Source organism: Anomaloglossus baeobatrachus, chromosome 6, assembly GCF_048569485.1.
Source record: "Anomaloglossus baeobatrachus isolate aAnoBae1 chromosome 6, aAnoBae1.hap1, whole genome shotgun sequence".
Classification (NCBI taxonomy): Eukaryota; Metazoa; Chordata; class Amphibia; order Anura; family Aromobatidae; genus Anomaloglossus; species Anomaloglossus baeobatrachus.
In genome coordinates, this window is record NC_134358.1 from 59,213,443 (window position 1) to 59,235,445 (window position 22,003).

The 22,003-nt window shown below is 39.9% G+C and overlaps 2 protein-coding genes across 8 annotated transcripts in view; both read left to right on the top strand.

The window, feature by feature from the left end:
* The window catches only part of CSMD3 (CUB and Sushi multiple domains 3), a 2,007,504-nt gene that overhangs the window by 766,711 nt on the left and 1,218,790 nt on the right, over positions 1-22,003 (top strand). The gene's annotated exons all lie outside the window — the stretch shown is intronic.
* LOC142243747 (uncharacterized) lies at positions 1,741-21,009 on the top strand. The gene is made up of 4 exons (XM_075315953.1): positions 1,741-1,861; positions 10,148-10,298; positions 10,404-11,379; positions 20,956-21,009. Exons 1-4 carry the CDS (start codon positions 1,741-1,743, stop codon positions 21,007-21,009), a joined length of 1,302 nt encoding a protein of 433 aa, XP_075172068.1.

The window sequence follows — 22,003 nt, forward strand, 5'->3', positions numbered from 1 at the left end:
CACTTTCCTGAAAAATCGGCAAAGATTGGTTTTGTTCAGTAACTATCGCGGTTGCAGTAGTGCTTTTCTTCTACCTTATTATCACTTTGGCTAGGATGGTGGTGCAGCATGATGAGCGTGGAGACGTGTCTGATGAGGGGAGGTAGTGGGGAGAGGTCAGAGAAGTGGTGGACTGTTTTTTTTCTTAACTTTATGTGTGGATGTTCTGGTAGCCAATTTGGGTACAGAAAAAATCCCCAACGTTTAGACACAAGGGCTTATGCCATTGGCAGTCTAAATCACATGTCCCTCTGCATATAAAATGTTGACATGTAACGTTAGTGCTATTTTGTAATTGCTACAGCTTAAGGATGGTGCTTCTGCCGCTGCTACTGCTAGACAGCTTAGCTAGTGGTTTAATTTTAGGTAGTTGAGAAAATTAAGAGGGTGGTAATGTAGAATATGGAAGTGAAGGGGTGTGCAGTGTAGAGAATGTTGTGGGCCACAAATAAGCATTTCAGCATGTAGTGACTGCTAATTTTGTGGTTCTTCCAAAAATTTCTATTTCATCATTTAGAGATTGCAAAATCTGTGATCCAGCTAAAAATTGGCATTTCATCATCTAAATAGCAGCAATTGTGCAGTCCAACCCAAAATTGCTATTTCATCATCTAAATTGTGTACAATCTGTCATCAAGCCTAAAACTGTCATTTTATCATTTAAATAGTGGTAATTGTCTGGTCCAGCCCAAAATTGCTTTTTAAACATCTAACTAATCATTGCTAATTTAGTAACAGGTGGCCAACAGAAGTGGGGTTAGGGTTATTAAACAGCTGGTTAAAATTGGGGAAGGGTACATAATCACTGCCAGATCTCTTTTCCCACCTATGGATGTTTGACTATATAACAAGGAGTTAGCAGCCAGTCAGAGCTCTCTCTTCCTGCTGATTAGTAATGCTCAGAAGGTGTGAAGACAGAAACCGGCAATGATTGGTGCTTGACATCAAAACCTCACATTAGCCCCAGGAATGTGAGCACCAGCACCACTTGTACCGCACTGGCACAGGACCTGAGCATAAGATTTGTTTTATTTTACCTGGGGGAAGCATGTGAAATAAGAAGTGGTTGTCCTAGTAGTGGACAACCCCTTTAAACTCAATGGAAAGCTGTTTCTTTTTTAGGTGTTATCCTTCCGAAGCACTGTATATCAGGGAAAAGTTGCTCTCATACTTATACACTGTGGGTTAAGATGTTTATTTATTAAAATCGATTAAACACATTCAACTTTAATCATAATGAAATGTATAATTAGAGTGTAGGTTTTAAAGAATTATTGTGAAGGCCCCATCTCTCGAACCACTGGTGATTTCTAAAAAAGATGTTTTGGCTATGTCTTTCAGTCTTATGGATTTTTTTCAATGAAGCATCATCACTCTGTTCAAACTCCTTACGATAGTTGCAGAAATTAAGCATTCTGTGACATTAGTGATAAATGTGCTTTATGACCAAAACCCAATTAATTGATATTCTTTAGCATAGAATACACAGTTATGTTATCATTAGAGATGAGCAGATCAATATGTGGAGTGTCATGTTGTACTATGGGAGCACTGAAGCTAGCTAGAGGTGTAGCTTCAGTGTGCAGACAAGCCCACTAGAGGGCAAAGGAGTAGTCAACAAGCTGGGTCTGCAACAGGAGGTCTTGTCAATTGCAAAGGAGAGAGCAAATTGCAGTCAGGAAGAAGCCAAGGGGTCAGAAAATGAGAGGTCACGTAAACTACAAGAGGGAAAACCGGAGCCAAGGTCAAAAGCCAAAATACAGGTCCGAGTCAGGAGATCAGAGTATGATGCAGAGAGGAAGAGTCATAGGTCGGAACCAGGGTAAGACAGACAGGATGGGGAAGACTACGAGCAGGATTGAGAAGCCAGGGAACAGGGATGGACGAATGATACAAAGAGGACTCAAGTCAGGATAAGGTAGCAGGGAAGCAGTATGGATCAAGGTACATTCAGGAGAGCCAGACACACATGCTGCCAAGCAAAAACTATACTGGCGATGTTCCAGTGTTGCAGCACCAGGATATAGTGGCCTGCTCTCTGGAACGAGGCAGAATGGAATTAACTCCTCCCATGACCTGTACCTAGTTGATAGCAACTTGCCTTGGCTCTGCGTTGACTGAGCAAAACCAATATCAAGAGGATTATGTTTAAGAAAATGTCACAGGCAGAGGGGACGCTGCGCTCGCTAACACTCGGGTCCGGCGCTGCTGCGGCTGCTGCTCGGTGTTTCGAGCGGTGGGCCGGATCCCGGGACTCGAGCGGTGTTCCTCTCCCGTGAGTGAAAAGGGTGGTTGGTTTGGGGGATTGAGTCCGTGACGCCACCCACGGGTTGTGGTGAAGATGGGCACCACTGCTGCTAGTGACGGGGATCCCGGGAGCGATGGTAGGGAGCAGCTGGGATGTTGTTTTCCCCCTCCGTGGGTAGGGGTTGGTGGTCCCGGGGCCCAGTGGTGTGACAGGGAGGCAGGGTCGGTGAGGTGCAGGGTCGCAGGGACAGCGCGGCGCAGTGCCGGATGGCACGGGTGTACTCACTCAGCAAGAGATGCACAAAGTCCTCGGTAAACCAAACGGCTGGATGGACGGGTCCTGCAGCCGGCTGCAGTGTCTCTCCCTGGACAGGTGATGGCGGCTGTCTTTCCCTGCACCTTTGTGTACTGTTTTGACTACAATGGGTCCCCAGCGGTAGTCCGCTCCCCGGTGTATGGATGCCGGAGGAGCCCGTTTGCCCACAAGCGCTGGCCCTTGGGTCTCTAGCCTTAGGCAGTAGCTGTATACTCTCATGGTGTTGGCGGTTGCCTTCTAACGGGTCTTTGGCTGTTAGGAAACCCCTGGGGTTCCTGTCACACTTGGATTTGACTGTTGACGGCGACTCCAAGCCCAGTCGGGGTCCGATGGCCCTGCTTGTGTGTGCTGGCTTCACTTCGCTCCCCGGTCGGTACCGGCAGGCCACCGCCCGACCCCGGTCCTACGGTTCCGCGTCGATCCTCCACTCCTGCAGGCGGTTACCACCGTCTGCCAACCTTGTTGTCAGTGCCTGGGCCACAAACCCAGACACTCTCCACTTTACTCCTCTCACTTCAACCTCCAAGACAAATCTCTCCTTCCCTCCTCCACTCTTAAACTGAACTGCCTACTTTTCCCGCCTCCAGGCCTGTGAACTCCTTGGTGGGCGGGGCCAACCACTTGGCTCCACCCCACCTGGTGTGGACATCAGACCCTGGAGGGAGGCAACAAGGGTTTTGTGTTTAGCTAATGGTACTGTCTAGTGGGGGTGGGGGTGCGTGTGTGTTACCTGTGACGACCTGGCTAGTCCAGGGCGCCACAAAAACAATTCCTGAAATTTGCGTTCTATACAAATTAGAACACTTTTTGTGATTTGACACACGATTCTAGGAGTAATATATTCCTGTCCACCATTTACTTGAGCCATTTACGCCTGGCAAATAATAGCAAAATATACAAAAATACCCTAAAACTCAATTGACTGCTCAAGTCTCTGATTGCCTTGCTGTTCACTGCTTAAAGCAATCATCCAAGCCTCTTCGTTTTAATATCATGCACCGTATCAACATCCCCTTCTTTGTAGGCCAGAACTTCTATCAGGGACCAGGCCTTGGGCCACTGTGAATTGTAAAGTTGCCATATCGTAATGTCACCATATGCACAACTACTTTACACTGAGAAGTGCCAGGACTAGAAATTCTGAAATTCTGTCCTTTACTGAAGAGCATGAAGTTCTGGTGCACAATAACAGAAAGAAGATGACTGAATGGCTGTCAGTGAGCAAAAAAACAGCTGGAGAAATAATATTTTAGTTTTTTTGTTTTTTCCTATCTTACATTTATTATGCTCTGGGGTCTTAAGGGTATGTGCGCACGCTGCATTTTTTTAACGCATTTTTGCACGTTTTTTTGGGTGCATTTTAGGCCTCAAAATGACATGCACTTCTTTCTCCAGCAAAGTCTATGAGATTTCATTTTTGTTGTCCACACAGTGCAGTTTTGTTTGGCTGCGTTTTTATGATTAAAAAAAAAAGAAACATGTCAATTATTTCTGTGTTTTGTCAACGTTTTTCATCCATGCAATGATTCGGAAAAACGCTGGAACAAAAACGCAGCAAAACACAGCAAAAAACACACAAAAAAGCACAAAAACGCATGAGTTTTTTTAAGATGCGTTTTTACCGTGGGTGCATTTTTCTGCACTTTTTTAGGCCAAAAATGCCAAAAAACGCTGCATCTTTATGATCACAAAAAAATGCAACGTGCGCACATAGCCTAAAAGAGCATAAAAAGAAACTTTCAAATTAAAACTCATGGGAAAATTTTACAAAGCTGGCAAATTGGAATTCCAAACTGTCCACTCGCAGTACTTATCTGAGATGCCCAGGGCCAAAAAAACCCTCAATTTTAGACAACAAAAACTGAGTTTTGCTAATAGCATATTTGTCATTTTTACATCTACACAGGGGTTGGCACCTGTTCCCATAGCACAGTTTGGTTTGCAAGGTTTTATTTCTTTACATTACATAACTGTTTTCGTTCCGCTAATAAATAATCCCGTTTCTTTTTATTCAGGAGGCAGATTTCATAGTCTATCGGTCAGTTTCCCAATTCTCTGCAATCTTCTTTATCTGAATTTGTATTTCTGTAAGAACTACACAGTATTTCCTGTCACTGCTGCCAATCTACATAACTATGATGCATTGCTTTAGCTATAGGCAGACTGTGGACACGAAATCTTCTGGGCTTTCCTATCATACAGCTTGTTCTTTCCAGCAGAATATGGAACATATACAATTCCTGTTTACAGTTTTGTAGTTCAAGGCAATAAATCTTACACAAAGCACAGGCTGTTTACCACTGTGCAATGCTGCTGCAATAAAAATAAAAATAATAATAAATAAAATAAATAAAAATAAAAATAAATAAATTTAATGCAATAGTGCTACGTCAATGTTCCAATGCAGCTATTACACCATGTTTATCAGCACCAGTGAGCTTTTTTCAAACAAATACGTTATGATGTCCCCTTATTTTAAAGAGTATTCATATTATCACAGGCAGGATTACAATGATGGTCACACCTCTATATAAATTTGGAACAAAGAGTATATAGAGTCATTACACACAGAGGGATATATTCTTATATATTATATAGAGTCATTACACACAGAGGGATTTATTTCAAGTGTTTATTTCTGTTAATGATGATGATTATGGCTTACAGAAAATGAAAACCCAAAAGTCATTATCTCAGAAAATTAGAATATTGTATGAGAGCAACTGAAAAAATTATTTCAAGCATAGAAATGTTGGCGCCTACTGAAAAGACTGTACAGTAAATGGCTCAATACTTGGTCAGGTCTCCTTTTGCATGAATTACTGCATCAATGCGGCGTGGCATGGAGGCGATCAGCCTATGGCACTGCTGAGGGGTTCTGGAAGCCCAGGTTGCTTTGATAGCAGCCTTCAGCTCATCTGCATTGCTGGGTCTGGTGTCTCTCGTCATCCTATTGACAATACCCCATAGATTCTCTATTAGGTCAGGCGAATTTGCTGGCCAATCAAGCGCAGTGATCCTGTGGTTATTAAAGCAGGTATTGCTACTTTTGGCAGGGTGAACAGGTGCCAAGTCCTGCTTTAAAATGAAATTTCCATCTCCAAAAAGCTTGTCGGCAGAGGGAAGCATAAAGTGCTCTAAAATTTCCATGTAGACGACTGCACTGACTTTGGCGTAAACCAGCAAATTATATGGCTCCCCAAACCATCACTGATTGTGGAAACTTCACACTAGACCTCCAGCAGCTTGGATTGTGGCCTTTCCACTCTTTCTTCAGACTTGGGGACATTGATTTAAAAATTAAATGAAAACTTTACTTTCAACTGAAACCAACCCTTTGAACCACTGAGCAACAGTCCAGTTCTTTTTCTCCTTGGCCCAGGTAAAACACTTCTAGCATTGTCTATTGGTAATGAGTGGCTTCACACAAGGAATGTGACACTTGTAGCCCATGTCCTGGATACGTCTGTGTGTGGTGGCTCTTGAAGCACTGACTCCAGCAGCAGTCCACTCCTTGTGAATCTTCCCCAAATTTTTGAATGGCCTTTTCTTAACAATCCTCTCAAGGCTGCGGTTATCCCGGTTGCTTGTGCACCTTTTTCGACCACACTTTTTCCTTCCACTCAACTTTCCATTAATATGCTTGGATACACCACTCTGAGCAGCCAGCTTCATTAACAATGACATTTGTGACTTACCCTCCTTGTGGAGTGTGTCAATAAATGTCTTCTGGACATCTGTCAAATCAGTAGTCTTCCCCATGATTGTGAAGCCTACTGAACCATGCTAAGGGACCATATTATATGCTTAGGAAGCCTTTACAGGTGTTTTGTGGTCATTAATCTAATTTTCTGAGATAATGACTTTTGGGGTTTCATTGGCTGTAAGCCATATCAGCAACATTAACAGAAATAAGCACTTGAAATAGATCACTCTATTAAAACTCTATATAATATATGTTTCCATTTTTATATTGAATTACTGAAATAAATTAAGTTTTTGATGATATTCTAATTTATTGAGATGCACTTGTATACTAGTCTATAGACATATGTCTAACATATAACTCTCAATCATCCCATCTTTTATACAATATACAAATACCCCTGTTATTCAGACAGCACAGCGAGGTAGTGCATACCTCCCTTATGGCTATTCCCTCTAGCATTTTTAAAAAAAATGTTAAATGGTAGCAGACATTATTGTTGCACAACTAAATTTCAGTCTATGAAACATTTCTTTAATTTAATGTCACAATTACTTTAAAATAGTTATAATATATTTGGATATTTCTAGCTGTAAAATCAATATGAAGTATATGTAATAGTAGTTTACTATTTGGTCACGTTGTGTGGTTTTTTGGCATTGACATATTTTATTTCTATATTAATCATGAAATAATATATGCTAATATATTTTTTTCATCATTGCCTGCATTGTTTTAATATACTATTTTGATTTCTTTTTAATTGACAATGCAAATGTTAGTGCATAAAATGTACTAATTTCAATTAAAATGGCTTTAACCTTTACTAAAGCCAATAATGATTGTGTGTCATATTGTTTGTACTAATCTTATAAATAAGAGTCCACTTATCTTTATTGAACATGCCTTTTAAAAATTCACAAGTTAAAGTTATTGATGCATAGGCAAACGTTTTATACTATACACTAATATATATATTGCCAATGCTTTAACGACACGTTACACGCTACGATATATCTAACGATATGTCGTCGGAGTCACGTCGTAAGTGACGCGCATCCGGCATTGTTTGACATATCGTAGCGTGTGACAGCTACGAGCGACTGTAATCGTGCCAAAATACTCACCTTATCGTTGCTTGTTGACACGCCGCTCATTTTCAAAAAATCGAACGTTCTTCTGTGCTCCGGTTGTTCATTGTTCCCGAGGCAGCACGCATCGCTCTGTGTGACACCCCGGGAACGATGAACTGCAGCTTAACTGCGTCCCGCCAGTAATGCGGAGGGAAGGAGGTGGGCGGGATGTTACGTCCGCCTCATCCCCGCCTCTCAGCTTCTATTGGCCGACGGCTGTGTGACATCGCTGTGACTCCGAACGTCCTTCCCCCTTCAGGAAGAGGATGTTCGCCGCCCACAGCGAGATCATGGGAGGTAAGTACGTGTGATGGGGCTTTAACGACTTTGTGCGACACGGGCAATGAATTGCCCGTGACGCACAAACGACGGAATTGGGTGTGATCGTTGATGCGATCGCACAATAAATCATCTCGTGTAACGCCGGCCTTAAATATAGTGATACTTTTAAATTATTTTGTCAATTATTTCTAGTGCTATTATAAACATAAAAGATGCAGTATAGCTTAAAATGTTATTAAATAGCCATTATAACATTCCTTTAATTCTTAATATTTTATTATATGATACACCTCCTTCAAAATCACAAATCCTATTTAGTATAAACTCATTTTCTGAATTTCTGAAGTACAATTTTTGTATTTTTGTGAGTAATATTTGTTATATCTAATGATTAAACAAATGTGTCAAAAAATCTTTGCCGTGAAAAAGAACAAGGGACTTAAGGGGGCTTTACAAGCAACGACATCGCTAACGAGATACCGTTGGGGTCACGGAAATCGTGACACACATCCGGCCTTGTTATTGACGTCATTGTGTGTGACACGTACGAGCGACTGCTAACAATGCAAAATACTCAACAAATTGTTGATTGTTGACATGCGTGCATTTCCCAAATGTCGTTGCTGATTTTGGACGCAGGTTGTTCGTCGTTCCTGAGGAAGCATACATCGCTACGTGTGACACCCCAGGCAAAGAGGTGGGTGTGACTTTCATGTGGCTGCTCTCCACTCCTCCGCTTCTATTGGACTCTTGCCATTTGACTTCGCTGTGATGCCGCATGAACCGCCCCCTTAGAAAAGAGGCTGTTCGCCGGCCACAGCGACGTCGCTAAGAAGGTATGTGTGACGAGTAATAGCGATTTTGTACGCCACGGGCAGCGATTTGCCCATGAGGCACAAATGACAGGGGCGGGTGCTTTCACGAGCGACATCGCTAGCGATGTCACTGCGTGTAAAGCAGCCTTTAGGATCAGTGATTATGGGGTTCCTAGTGATTGCACTTTTATTGATCATAGATTTATCACCTATCCTGGGAAGAATGACTAAATAAAGACATTTTCTAAAATAACTCTTTAAGGCCTGTGCCACACATCCGTGCCTCCGGTACGTTTTTGGCATTTTTTGCACGTACCGGAGACACGTGCTGATGTTGACATACTATTTGTAATGTAAAAAGCCTCACGTCAGTGTTTGCGCACGGAGCGTGTGTCCGTTCCGTGCGTACGTTTGTGCGTGTCGAAAAAGCGCTGACATGTCCGTTTTCCACCGGCATCACGTCCTCACGGATCCATTAAATCCTATGGGTCCGTGTTTACACGTACGTGATACGGATGGCCTCCGTATGCTATCCGTGTGGTCCGTGTCCGTGTTTTAATTAGAAAGTTTGTTACACTCTGAAATACTTTCAGGTGGCGTTGCTAACATATTTTCTTGCACAAAACTAACTGTGCATTTGCAGAAGGAGTGAGCAAGCAAGAAGTTGGAGTTCTGTGTATTGCAAGATCTATTTTGAGCAAACTTTCGTCTTCGAAATATAATAATGGCACCACGGGTGGACACGGAGAAACTTATAACAGCTGTCGAGACTCACCCACCATTATGGGATACACGTGTAGATGGTTACCATGACCGACTGACAGTTGATCGCCATTGGAATCAAGTAGCTGAGGAAGTGTACCCCAATAATGCATGGTCTAGATGTTCTCCTGCAAAGCGTGCTAAATATGGTAAGTTTTTGTATTTTTTTATATTTTTTAATTTAATATCTATATTTGGATTTAATCATACTTTCAAACTGTGATTGTTTTGGCATAGTTATGTTGTCTTTTAGTGTAAAATCCTATGAGAAGATTTGGTGTATGTACTACTCAATATATTGAGTTCCTGTACACTTTTTTCATAGTATCACCAAACTTTCATCAGTGTAAAAAATCGAAGTATACTAAAATTTGTAATCTGACTTGGAATTCCTCATGAATTTACTTAATTAACTGATTAAACTGTCATGTGTTTTAAAAATCCCTGTTGGATTAGTCAAAATTTAGTATCACACTTGAAAATAATTTTTTTTTATTTTTTCAAAAAATAATTGATTAAAATGACATGTCAATATCATTACCTACATGTATCAAATAATATTTCGAGTAATTTTTAGCCAAATGTCATTGCAAAAACACCGAATTATAATTTAAATATAGATGACAATGACTTAAAATATAATTATTCAGAAATATTATTTGGTTTTGTGTGAATGTCTAAACATGTTTTTGAATGAAGAATATCTAAATAAATTATATTTCATCCTAAGTATTTGACCAACATAATTGTGTTAAATAGTATATTAAATTTCGCAAACATTATTTAAATTAATGTGTGCAGATTTATGGAGAATGTTGCAAGTGACATATTTGTTAATTTTCCCCAGTTGACTTGGTAAAAAGGCGTTGGCGTTCAGCCCGTGATCAGTACCGAAGGGAGTACAACCCTATGCCATCCTCATCCAGCCAAGGCCGCAAACGCAGATATGTCTACTATGAACAAATAAGCTTCCTAGCACCCATCTTAGAAGTTACACAGTAAGTTTTTTTTTTTTTTTGAAAAATAAAAAAAAAAAAAACCCCTGAAGAAAATTGGACAAACATAAATGTTAAGATTGTAATATGTTTTTACATTTCTTATAGAACGGAGGATAATCTTGACGAATCTGATGATGAACCAACAGCAGGTCCCTCTGCTACAGCCACCTCAGCATCAGAACAAGAACCTGCCAGAGAAGACATTGAAATTCCTGAGACTCAACAAGATGCAGCAACTGAATCACATGAGGGTGGGACAGAGAGTGCACAAACCAACACCCAAGGCTCATCAACGCAACAAACAACCACACCAGCTACACAATCAACACAAACAAATGTACTTCCACGTTTTGCACCACAACCTCTACGTGCAAGAAGAATCCGCAGACCTGAGGAAATGAGATCCTTACCGGAAATAATTGACACACGCATTATTCACATAATGAACACTTTAATTCCAGAAACAGATGCCGAGCGTTTTTGTCGCTCTTTATCAACTAGCTTAACCAAAATTCCTTCAGATAGACAGGAACGTGTAAGAGCTGCTATGCTGACCCTACTGTCAGCTAGTCAGGCAGAACAGGAACCAGTGAGAGTGTATGAGGCCATAGAAAATTGGCGTACCATTATGCAACAACATACAGTCCCAAACACAACAGACAATCAAAACACAATTTCAACACAAACAACAATGCCAACTGTAATAGTCAATAATCCACTATTACAACAATCTGGACAACCTTCAATGGCTTCAAGTACGTTATTCCCAACACCAATTAGACAAGGGTATGTTGCAACCAATACTGGTGCCTTAAGCACAGTACAAAGTGCTACCTCTCAGCAACCCTTGAACTATATGAATTTACAACCAACTCAAACTACTAGTTACTTTACTCAACCCACAAATATTGGTGGTTTACCTAATTTGTTTCCAGGTTCAACATACCCACAATCATTCATGATGCCTCATTATCCAATCTCAACTATGTTACCTACACCACACTTACAAACATCAGTCAACTATCCTCAAGGTCAACAACATACACACACACAATACCCAGTTACCCATGTAGAACCACAGGTCTACTCAACCACAGGCAATGTGTTGGGACAAACCAGCATGCAACAGACTGTTCCACACACTACTGTAGCTAGTAATAGGAATGTTGTTCAGCAAACAACTGTTTCCATTCCTGAAAATACCATTTCTGAGGCCACACAAAACAACATACTCAGCAACACTCAGGTTACTTCACTAGAAGATCTTGTTGACTTGTGATGCACATTTTTGCTAATCTTAACAATCAAACAACAAATCTGATGAATGTGTCAAAATGTTAAAAAAGAGGGATTTCCAAAAATGTGCAAACTCAGAGTTGAAAAGATTTTAAAAACATGTGTGATTATACTTAGTGACGGATCACATATATGTTTTATGGCCTTTATGTTTGGAAATGTATTAACACAGTTTTACCCAACCAATTTGATGGTTAGATTAGTTATAATATTCTGAAAACACAGCTTTGATTTTTTTGGTCTATGTCAATGTCCAACATGATAGCAACTTAATTGGCCGACATTTTTGAACATTGTAAGCAATGCACACATTTTCTTTACAATGACTCTTGTATGTAAAGTATATTTTGTATGTTATGAAGATTAGCATTAAAATTTTCGTTTTGCAAAATTTAACACAAAATGAACAATATGTACATTTTTAATGTGGATGTGAAAAAATAACATCCTTAATTTATGGATTAATATGCTTATTCGTAATAAAAGATTATGTTTTTGAAGAAAAAAAGCATGTTTTGTTTGGATATTTAATAATAATATAGCATTTTTTCAATAGACGATGAACATTATTAATGTTGTAAGTTACAAATAAGTTTCCTAAAACATGATATTAACACAGAAATGTACATACACATACATACAACATTCAGAAAACCATGTTGCTAACAGAAATGTCAGTTTCTGAATAACGCATTTCCCCTTTAATACTTGTTTGATTTAAGCTCAGAGATGTTGAGAAAAATTAACCAAGTACCTATAATAAAATAATTTGATATTTTTTTCAACAAAAAACCATCACAATCTTAACAATCATCACTATTATTATTATCATCAAAACAATTAAAGTAATCAGTAAATAAATTTCTAATTTGTAAACCAGATGTCACGGAATTATGAGACATAGGTTCACCTGTGGGATGAACAACATGGTTGATCTGAAATTCATCATCCACATAAGTTCCTCCTTCATGTATCCGACAGTAATTGTGAAGCACAATGGTAGCCTTGAGTACAGATGTGACAAAGGTTGGCTGCAACTGAATCGTTGTCTGATAAATGCGCCATTTGTTAGCTAAAATACCAAATGCACACTCCACATAACGTCTTGCTTTAGTTAGCCGATTATTAAAGTACTGTTTCCTGTCATCAATGGATCTCCTTGGATATGGTCGCATAACATGTTTGGATAATGCAAATCCTGCATCTGCTACCATCACATATGGTGCCAACGGTCCAGATGTACCAGGTAGGGCAACTGGAGGGGGGATCAATAATGAATTTTCTTGCAGGCGTTGGGCTAATCTGGATGAACGGAAAATACGGGCATCTGAGGCACTACCATAGGCCCCAATGTCTGCATAAATAAATCGGTATTCTGTGTCAACCAATGCCAAAATAACAACGGAAAAAAACTTATGAAAATTGAAATAACGTGACCCAGAGTTTGGTGGCTTTTTAACTCTGAAATGCTTGCCATCCAAAGCTCCTATGCAGTTAGGAAAGTCAACAGAGTCCTTGAAGCCCTTAGAGATTTTCAACCAATCTTCTCTGTTTGGCTGAGGCATCATTTGTTCTTTTAAATGTTGCCATATCATGTCGCATGTGTGACGTACTATAACGGCAATGGTTGATCTCCCCAACAAAAAATCAAAATGTAAAGCACTAAAAGATTGACCAGTCGCCAAGAATCTATGAAAACAAGACAAAGAATGATTTACAATTAACACTATTTTTTTAAAATCAAAACAATCATAAGAAAACACAAACATTGAATCAAAAATGAGATTACATCAATAAGGATCAATTACACATTTCACTGTGAAAAATAACACATTTACACAAATTACAAAAAAAACACATATATTACCTCAGAGTCACCATAAATCTCTCCTCTGGGGAAATGGAAAGCCGCATCCAAGTGTCCTGATGTTGCAAATGAGGTCGTAAAATATTTAGTAAGTAATCAAAACTCTCAACTGACAACCGGCAGTATGAAAAAAACTTATCTGGGAAATTCCGTAACTCAAAAAATAAAGTATGGAAATGACCATGCATAGGCCGCATCATCATTAGTGGATGCACCCACAATCTGGTTCTTCTTACATTATCATAATGCAACATGTGCCGTCTAACGCCAAAACGACGAGATATAATCCAACATAAAAACACTAAGGCCTCCGTGGATAATGGCATTGCCACAATTTTGTCTCAACACATAGGTGCTCCAAGACATAATACAAGCAGGAAAGAGCTTATAGTTAACTTATATTTATGTCCTAATCACATACACCTATGTGTCATTTAATTCCAAGTAATCACCATTATCTCAATGTGTGAAACATGTGAAACACGCACAAAAAACGGACTGCACACGGAACACACACTGACGTATTTCACGCACAGGAAAACGCACACACGTACACACGTATGACACACGATATGCATACGGACACCACACGGAGGGGAAAAACGGACTGCAAATACGGAACACGGACACAAAAAACGGACTACACCAAACGTACGTTTTTTACACGTGAGTGTGGCAGAGGCCTAAAGGGAACCTGATCTGACGGTAGGGTGTGATAAAGCTTGAAGTGTTGATGACATTGATGTATATTTTTGTTAAAAAAATTTCAGTACTACTTGCTTTTTATTTCTTGATATCCCAGGTGTTTATCTGCATTTAAATCCAGTGAGCAGTCCTATTCAGAGAGTGAAGGTCATCCCATTTAACCCCTTAATGATCGAAGACGTACTGGTACATCCTAAATCATCAAGAGGTAATTACCTTCGGCTACTGCGGTGAGCCGGCAGTGATTCCTGCACATGTCATTTGATTTGAACAGCTGATATGTGTGCCTCACAGGTGCAGGTGGATCCGCAATTCACCCATGCCTGTTAAACCCTTAAATAGAGCTGTCAAAATGTGACAGCGTGATTTAAATGCTCGCAGCAGGTAATGCACACTTACCTGCCACCGTCTGAAGTCCCAGGATGTGATCATGGGAAGCCGATGGTAGCCATGGTAGCACGGAGTCATGTGATGACTCCTGTAGCTATCATGACTCATTTCCTGTAACAGCTAGCAGAACAGCAGCTGTTACAAGAAATGATCATTTTTGGTGATCTGAGCTGTGTAGCTGTCAGCAACACAAATGAAAGAGCGATCAGACTGCTGATACTTATCATCCCCTAAGGGACTAGTAAAATAAAAAAGTAAAAAAAAGGTTTTAAAAAAAGAAAAAATAAAAAAAACCTAAAAGTTCAAATCACCGCCCTTTTGCCCTTTTTTATTGAAAATAAAAAGGTTAAAAAATGTCAATACACACATATTTGGTATTGCCACATTCAGAAATACCCGATCTATGAAAATACAAAATCAATTGATCTGATTGGTAAATGGCGTAGCAGAAAAAATTCCAAATGCCAAAATTACGTTTTTTCGTCACCGCAAATTTTTTGCAAAATGCAATAACAGGCGATCAACATGTAGCATCTGTGGAAAAGTAGTATTATTAAAAATGTCAGCCCGAGATGCAAAAAAATAAGCCATCACTGAACCATAAATCCGAAAAAAGAGAACACTATGGGTCGTGGAAAATGGCAAAAAAAAGTGTGCCACTTTTTTATGGACAAACTTCTGATTTTTTTTTAATCCCTTAGATAAAAGTAAACCTATACATATTTGGTGTCTCCAAACGCCAAATAGTGAACATGGTGAATAAAATATTCCAAAAACAAACATGCAATTGCACTTTTTTTTTTGCAATTTTTCCACACTTGATTTTTTTTTGCTGTTTTTCAGTACACTGTAGTGTAAAACGTATGGTTTCATTTAAAAGTACATCTCATCCCGGAAAAAACAAGCCCTCATATTGCAATATTGATGGAAAAATAAAATAGGTACGGCTCTTGGAAGAAGGGGAGCCAAAAAACTCCCCTGAAAAACGGAAAATCGTCCTCGGGTGAAGGGGTTAAAATGTGCATGCAAAGGCAGCTGTCAGTCATTAGTACTACCACTTCGCATACAAAATCCTATGATTTTAAAGAACACAATGAGTTATACTGTATATTTGCCAACAAACCAATATATCATGTAATCTGATATCTAAAAAGACTTTTTCTCATATTATCCAAATTTATTTTTTTCTTTATTAAATATCAAAAAGACATTTAAAAAACATGTGATAAAAATTACAGGAAAATAACATGATACAGAAAAACGTCCCATGGGTTTAATAGGAAATAATTTACATATCCAATACATATCTTGTGTCAATATTTAATCCCTAATCAGATTCGATTCACATAGTCCCTCTACAACCTCTCACAACATAACTCCACATCAAACTCCATGGCACCCAAAGGCATCTCAAGGCTCGGGCCCACTGGTCCAGGAAACCATTATCCAGCCCCATTTCCGTGAGATGGTTGGATTGTCATTGTAAATAAGCACTTGAACCTTGCCTCTCCCCCATCTCATTGTAGATTGTAAGCTCTCACGAGCAGGGTTGTATTTTTTTCCCTCTAAATATTGTATTTCTATAACTGTTACTTGTTTGTATATGATCCTCCTGAATTGTAAAGCGCTACGGAATATGTTGGCGCTATAGAAATAAAGATTATTATTATTATTATTATTATTATATTTAATATCAAAGAACCAATTCTTCATAAACATATAATCAACGCTTAGATCACATGAAGTGTATTGGTTGTTCACAAAGAGATGACCAATGGAAGAGTTAAAAGACAAAAGAAGGTCCTAAAAAGGGTTTGTAAATACAATGATATCCTACAGTCATGGCCAATAGTTTTGAGAATGACACCAAAATTATATTTTCACATGATCTGTTGCCCTCTAGTTTTTAATTGTGTTTGTCTGATGTTTACATCACATACAGAAATATAATTGCAATCATATTATGAGTATCAAAAGGTTATATTGACAGTTAGAATGAGTTAATGCAGCAAGTGAATATTTGCAGTGTTGACCCTTCTTCTTCAGGACCTCTGCAATTCTCCCTGGCATGCTCTCAATCAACTTCTGGACCAAATCCTGACTGATAGCTGTCCATTCTTGCATAAGCAATGCTTGCATTTTGCCAGAATTTGTTGGTTTTTGTTTGTCCACCCGTCTCTTGATGATTGCTCACAAGTTCTCAATGGGATTAAGATCTGGGGAGTTTCCAGGCCATGGACCCAAAATCTCTATGTTTTGTCCCATGAGCCATTTAGTGATCACCTTTGCTTTATGGCAAGGTGCTCCATCATGCTGGAAAAGGCATTGTTGGGCGCCAAACTGCTCTTGGACAGTTGGGAGAAGTTGCTCTTGGAGGACATTCTGGAACCATTCTTTATTCATGGCTGTGTTTTTAGGCAAGACTGTGAGTGAGCCGATTCCCTTGGCTGAGAAGCAACCCCACACATGAATCGTTTCAGGATGCTTAACAGTTGGCATGAGACAAGACTGGTGGTAGCGCTCACCTCTTCTCCTAATAAGCTGTTTTCCAGATGTCCCAAATAATCGAAAAGGGGATTCATCTGAGAAACTGACTTTACCCCAGTCCTCAGCAGTCCACTCCCTGTACCTTTTGCAGAATAGCAGTCGGTCCCTGATGTTTTTTCTGGAGAGAAGTGGCTTATTTGCTGCCCTCCTTGAAACCAGGCCTTGCTCAAGCAGCCTCCGCCTCACAGTGCGTGCAGAAGCACTCAAACCAGCCTGCTGCCATTGCTGAGCTAGCTTGGGACTGCTGGTAGTCCGATCCCGCAGCTGAAACAGTTTTAAGATACGGTCCTGGCATTTGCTGGTCCTTCTTGGGTGCCCTGGAGCCTTTTTGGCAACAATGGAAGCTCTCTCCTTGAAGTTCTTGATGATGCGATAAATTGTTAACTGAGGTGCAATCTTTTTAGCTGCGATACTCTTCCCTGTTAGGCCATATTTGTGCAGAGCAATGATGGCTGCACGTGTTTCTTTAGAGATAACCATGGTTAACTGAAGAGAAACAATGATACCAAGCACCAGCCTCCTTTTAAAGTGTCTAGTGGTGTCATTCTTACTTAATCATGACTGATTGATCGCCAGCCCTGTCCTCATTAACACCCACACCTGTGTTAATAGAACAATCACTAAAACAATGTTAGCTGCTCCTTTTAAGGCAGGAATGCAATGATGTTGAAATGTATTTTGGGGGTTAAAGTTCATTTTCTTAGCCAATATTGACTTTGCAAGTAATTGCTGTTAAGCTGATCACTCTTTATGACATTCTGGAGTATATGCAAATTGCCATTAGAAAAACTTAAGCAGTAGACTTTGTAAAAATTAATATTTGTAGCATTCTCAAAACTTTTGGCCATGACTGTACATAATAAAGTTCTGCAAGGGAAAAGGTGAAAATGTCATAAATGTCACTCTACATTTAGCAGGCATCCAAATATAGATTTACAATAAAAAATGTAGGTATTTGGATATCAAATCCCAAATTGGAGGTGAAAACGTCATATCTGTCATTCTAGTTAGCAGGCATACAAATATAAATTTACAATAAAAAATAATTTGAGGTATTTGGATATCAAATCCTAAATTGGGGGGGAGGTTTTCCCAAAGCATAGTGTGCAGGATCCAAGTGGAGATACACATCTACTTACCTTGCAATGCTAACAAGTAAATTTTAAGGATTTTTCCACTATTTTAACATTGATGGCATATCCTAAAGCGGGCTTTACACGCTACGATATATCGGGTGAGATGTCGTCGGGGTCACGTCGTAAGTGACGCACATCCGTCATTGTTTGACATATTGTAGCGTCTGACAGCTACGAGCGACTGTGAACGAGCAAAAATACTCACTTTATCGTTGCTCGTTGACACGTTGCTCATTTTCAAAAAATCGAACTTCCTTCTGCGCGCCGGTTGTTCATTGTTCCCGAGGCAGCACACAGCGCTCCATGTGACAGCCCGGGAACGATGAACTGCAGCTTACCTGCGTACCTGCTGAAGGTAAGGAGGTGGGCGGGATGTTACATCCCGCTCATCTCCGCCCCTCCGCTTCTATTGGCCGGCCGCTGTGTGACGTCGATGTGACGCTGAATGTCCCTCCCCCTTCAGGAAGTGGATGTTTGCCACCCACAGCGAGGTCGTTTGGAAGGTAATTACGTATGACATTGGGTTATGACATTGTGCGACATGGGCAACAAATTGCCCGTGCAACACAAACGATGGGGGAGGGTTCGATCGCAAATGCACGATTAATTGCAGCGTGTAAAGCAGGCTTTAGGATAGTCATTCCATGTCTGATTGGCTTAGGTCTGATTTCATTGCCGGTGGCCGGCTTTTGTGAGCGATCAGCTGATCGCCTGGCGGACGGCTTTTGTGAATGATTAGCTGATCGCCCGGCGGCCGGCTTTTGTGAATGATCAGCTTATCACCCGGCGGCTGGCTTTTGTGAATGATCAGCTGATCGTTCACAAAAGCCGGCAGCCGGGCGATCAGCTAATCGTTCCTGCTGCTGAAACTGAATTTTCAGTCCATCATGGTTTTTTACTGTGCGGATGCTCTCAGTAAAAAACCGATCTGCCGCACACAAAAAAATGTTACAATGTACGTTCCTACTGCCTGACGGTCAGTCAGTAAATGACTGATCCGTCACGCGGCGGATGCAACGCAGGGCCATCACAGTCACAATCCGTCGCTAATAGAAGTCTTTGGGGAAAAAACGGATTTCTGCAAAATATTTTGCAGGATACCGTAATTCCTCAAGGCGATGGATTGCGACTGATGCAAAACAACACAAGTGTGAAAGCAGCCTTAAATATTAAAAGGGGTTATTTTTAGTACTTTTAGTATGAAAATGATTCAAGGCATAAACTCTTTATACAGCCATACAAACTACGGTAATATGTAGAGAAAAACACAAAGGACAATTTATTCTCTTTAGAAATATGTTCAGGTAGAAGTGGATAGTTGAGCTCTTTTTATGAGTAACTTAATAGAAATCAGAGTATTTAATCAAACATTTAATTAGTTCCATCTATAGATACAATTACTGTCTATTGTGACCTGATGATTTCCATTATGACTTCTAAAGTATAATTAGATGCTTTATAGCAATTTTACACAGAGAACTGTGTTTGTTCATTTCTTTGTTTGAAATCTTTAATATATGAGGCAAGGATAAGGACAAACAATTACACTCAAGATGCATTGAAATGCACATAATCATCATGAAGGAACATTTGATTTGAGAGATGTCAGTTACTAATGTGTAAATTAATATATGATAGACCTCTGTTTTTTTAAATAGTATGAAATAAAAGTTGGAAGTTCGCTAAAGGATATACAGTACAGACCAAACATTTGGACACACCTTCTCATCTTTAGAACAACTGTTAAGAGGAGACTTTGTGCAGCAGGCCTTCATGGTAAAATAGCTGCTAGGAAACCACTGCTAAGGACAGGCAACAAACAGAAGAGACTTGTTTTGGCTAAAGAACACAAGGTATGGAAATTAGGCCAGTGGAAATCTGTGCTTTGGTCTGATGAGTCCAAATTTGAGATCTTTGGATCAAACCACCTTGTCTTTATAGAAACGGTGAACGGATGGACTCTACATGGCTGGTCCCCACCGTGAAGCATGGAGGAGGAGGTGTGACGGTGTGGGGGTGCTTTGCTGGTGACACTGTTGGGGATTTATTCAAAATTGAAGGCATACTAAACCAGCATGGCTACCACAGCATCTTGCAGTGGCGTGCTATTCCATCCGGTTTGCGTTTAGTTGGACCATCATTTATTTTTCAACAGGACAATGACCCCAAACACACCTCCAGGCTATGAGAGGGCTATTTGACTAAGAAGGAGAGTGATGGGGTGCTACACTAGATGACCTGGCCTCCACAGTCACCAGACCTGAATCCAATCAAGATGGTTTGGGGTGAGCTGGACCGCAGAGTGAAGGCAAAAGGGCCAACAAGTGCTAAGCATCTCTGGGAACTCCTTCAAGGCTGTTGGAAGACCATTTCTGGTGACTACCTCTTGAAGCTCATCAAGAGAATGCCAAGAGTGTGCAAAGTAGTAATGAAAGCAAAAGGTGGCTACTTTGAAGAACCTAGAATATAAGACATATTTTCAGTTGTTTCACAGTTTTTTAAATCTTTCATTCCACATGTTTTCATTCATAGTTTTGATGTCTTCAATGTGAATCTACAATTTTTAGAGTCATGAAAATAAAGAAAACTCTGAATGAGAAGGTGTGTCCAAACTTTTGGTCTGTACTGTAGATGGATAAGAAATTTATAACTAATCATCTATTCCTTAGAAACATTTCTTTGTAGTATCTTAACAGTACTATATTGCATATATTAGAATCCATTTGCCAAGGAAATCAATGGAACAGAAAAAAATGAGAATATTGATTAATATTTTCAAGCTTTGCAGAGAATTGGCTTGATATGCCTTGTGAAAAATCAATGATCAAGAGCTATAAATAAAGCGGTAACTCCCTCTCTACTGTACAGTAGTGAGAAGTTTGGACAGATTGATTGTTGACATTGTGTGGTGACAGTTCATGCAAACACTATGGGAGTTACATAAACAGCCAAGTGTGCCCTAGGCTTCCTCTTATTTGTACTGCAATTTTTCTAATCCTAAGAAATATCTGATATTCCTAAAAATATACCTTAAAAGTACAAGTTTGAGGCAAACGTTTGTTTGATTTTACAGTTCTAAGTGTTTTAAAATATTATAAATTGTAAAATATCTTAAAGAGGACAAACTACCAGGATTTTCATATATAAACTAAAGCCAGTGCTATACTGGCACTATCATGCTGATTCTATACATACCTTTAGTTGTGAGATCGAAATGTATAGTTTTTGAAATACAGACAAGTAAAGTCTGTGACATTCACTGTTACTTGATTGATAGATGCTACAGAATATCTAATAGGTTGGTCATGGTTTTGCTAGTTATTCCTGCCCCTGTCAGTCTGCCTGTTCTTCCTACCCTGTCTCTGTTATTGCAGGGAGAGGAAGGAGGGAGGAAAGACAGGCAGACAGGTGTGGGAATAACTAGCAAAACCCAACCCACCTATTAAATATTATGCAACACCTATCAATCAAGTACCAGTGAATTTCACAGATTTTCCTTGCCTATATTTCATAAAGCATACATCTGATCTCACAAGTAAAGGCATGTATGAATCAGCATGATAGCGCCAGTATAGCACTGGCTTTAGTTTATATATAGGTGGCTTTACACACTGCAACATCGCAAACGACATCGCTGTAACGTCACTGGTTTTGTGACGTAATAGCGACCTCCCCAGCGACATTGCAGTGTGTGAAACACATCAGCGACCTGGCCCCTGCTGTGAAGTTGCTGATCGCTAAAAATCGTTCAGGACCATCCTGCC

What these genes read in the sequence shown, in the direction of transcription:
- LOC142243747 (XM_075315953.1), top strand. Translation starts at nt 1,741, where the DNA reads ATGAGAGGTCACGTAAACTACAAGAGGGAAAACCGGAGCCAAGGTCAA. An exon ending in CCCATCTTAGAAGTTACACA is followed by an intron (nt 10,299 to 10,403) that starts GTAAGTTTTTTT and finishes CATTTCTTATAG; the next exon opens with AACGGAGGATAATCTTGACG. An exon ending in TTACCCATGTAGAACCACAG is followed by an intron (nt 11,380 to 20,955) that starts GTCTACTCAACC and finishes TGCATATATTAG; the next exon opens with AATCCATTTGCCAAGGAAAT.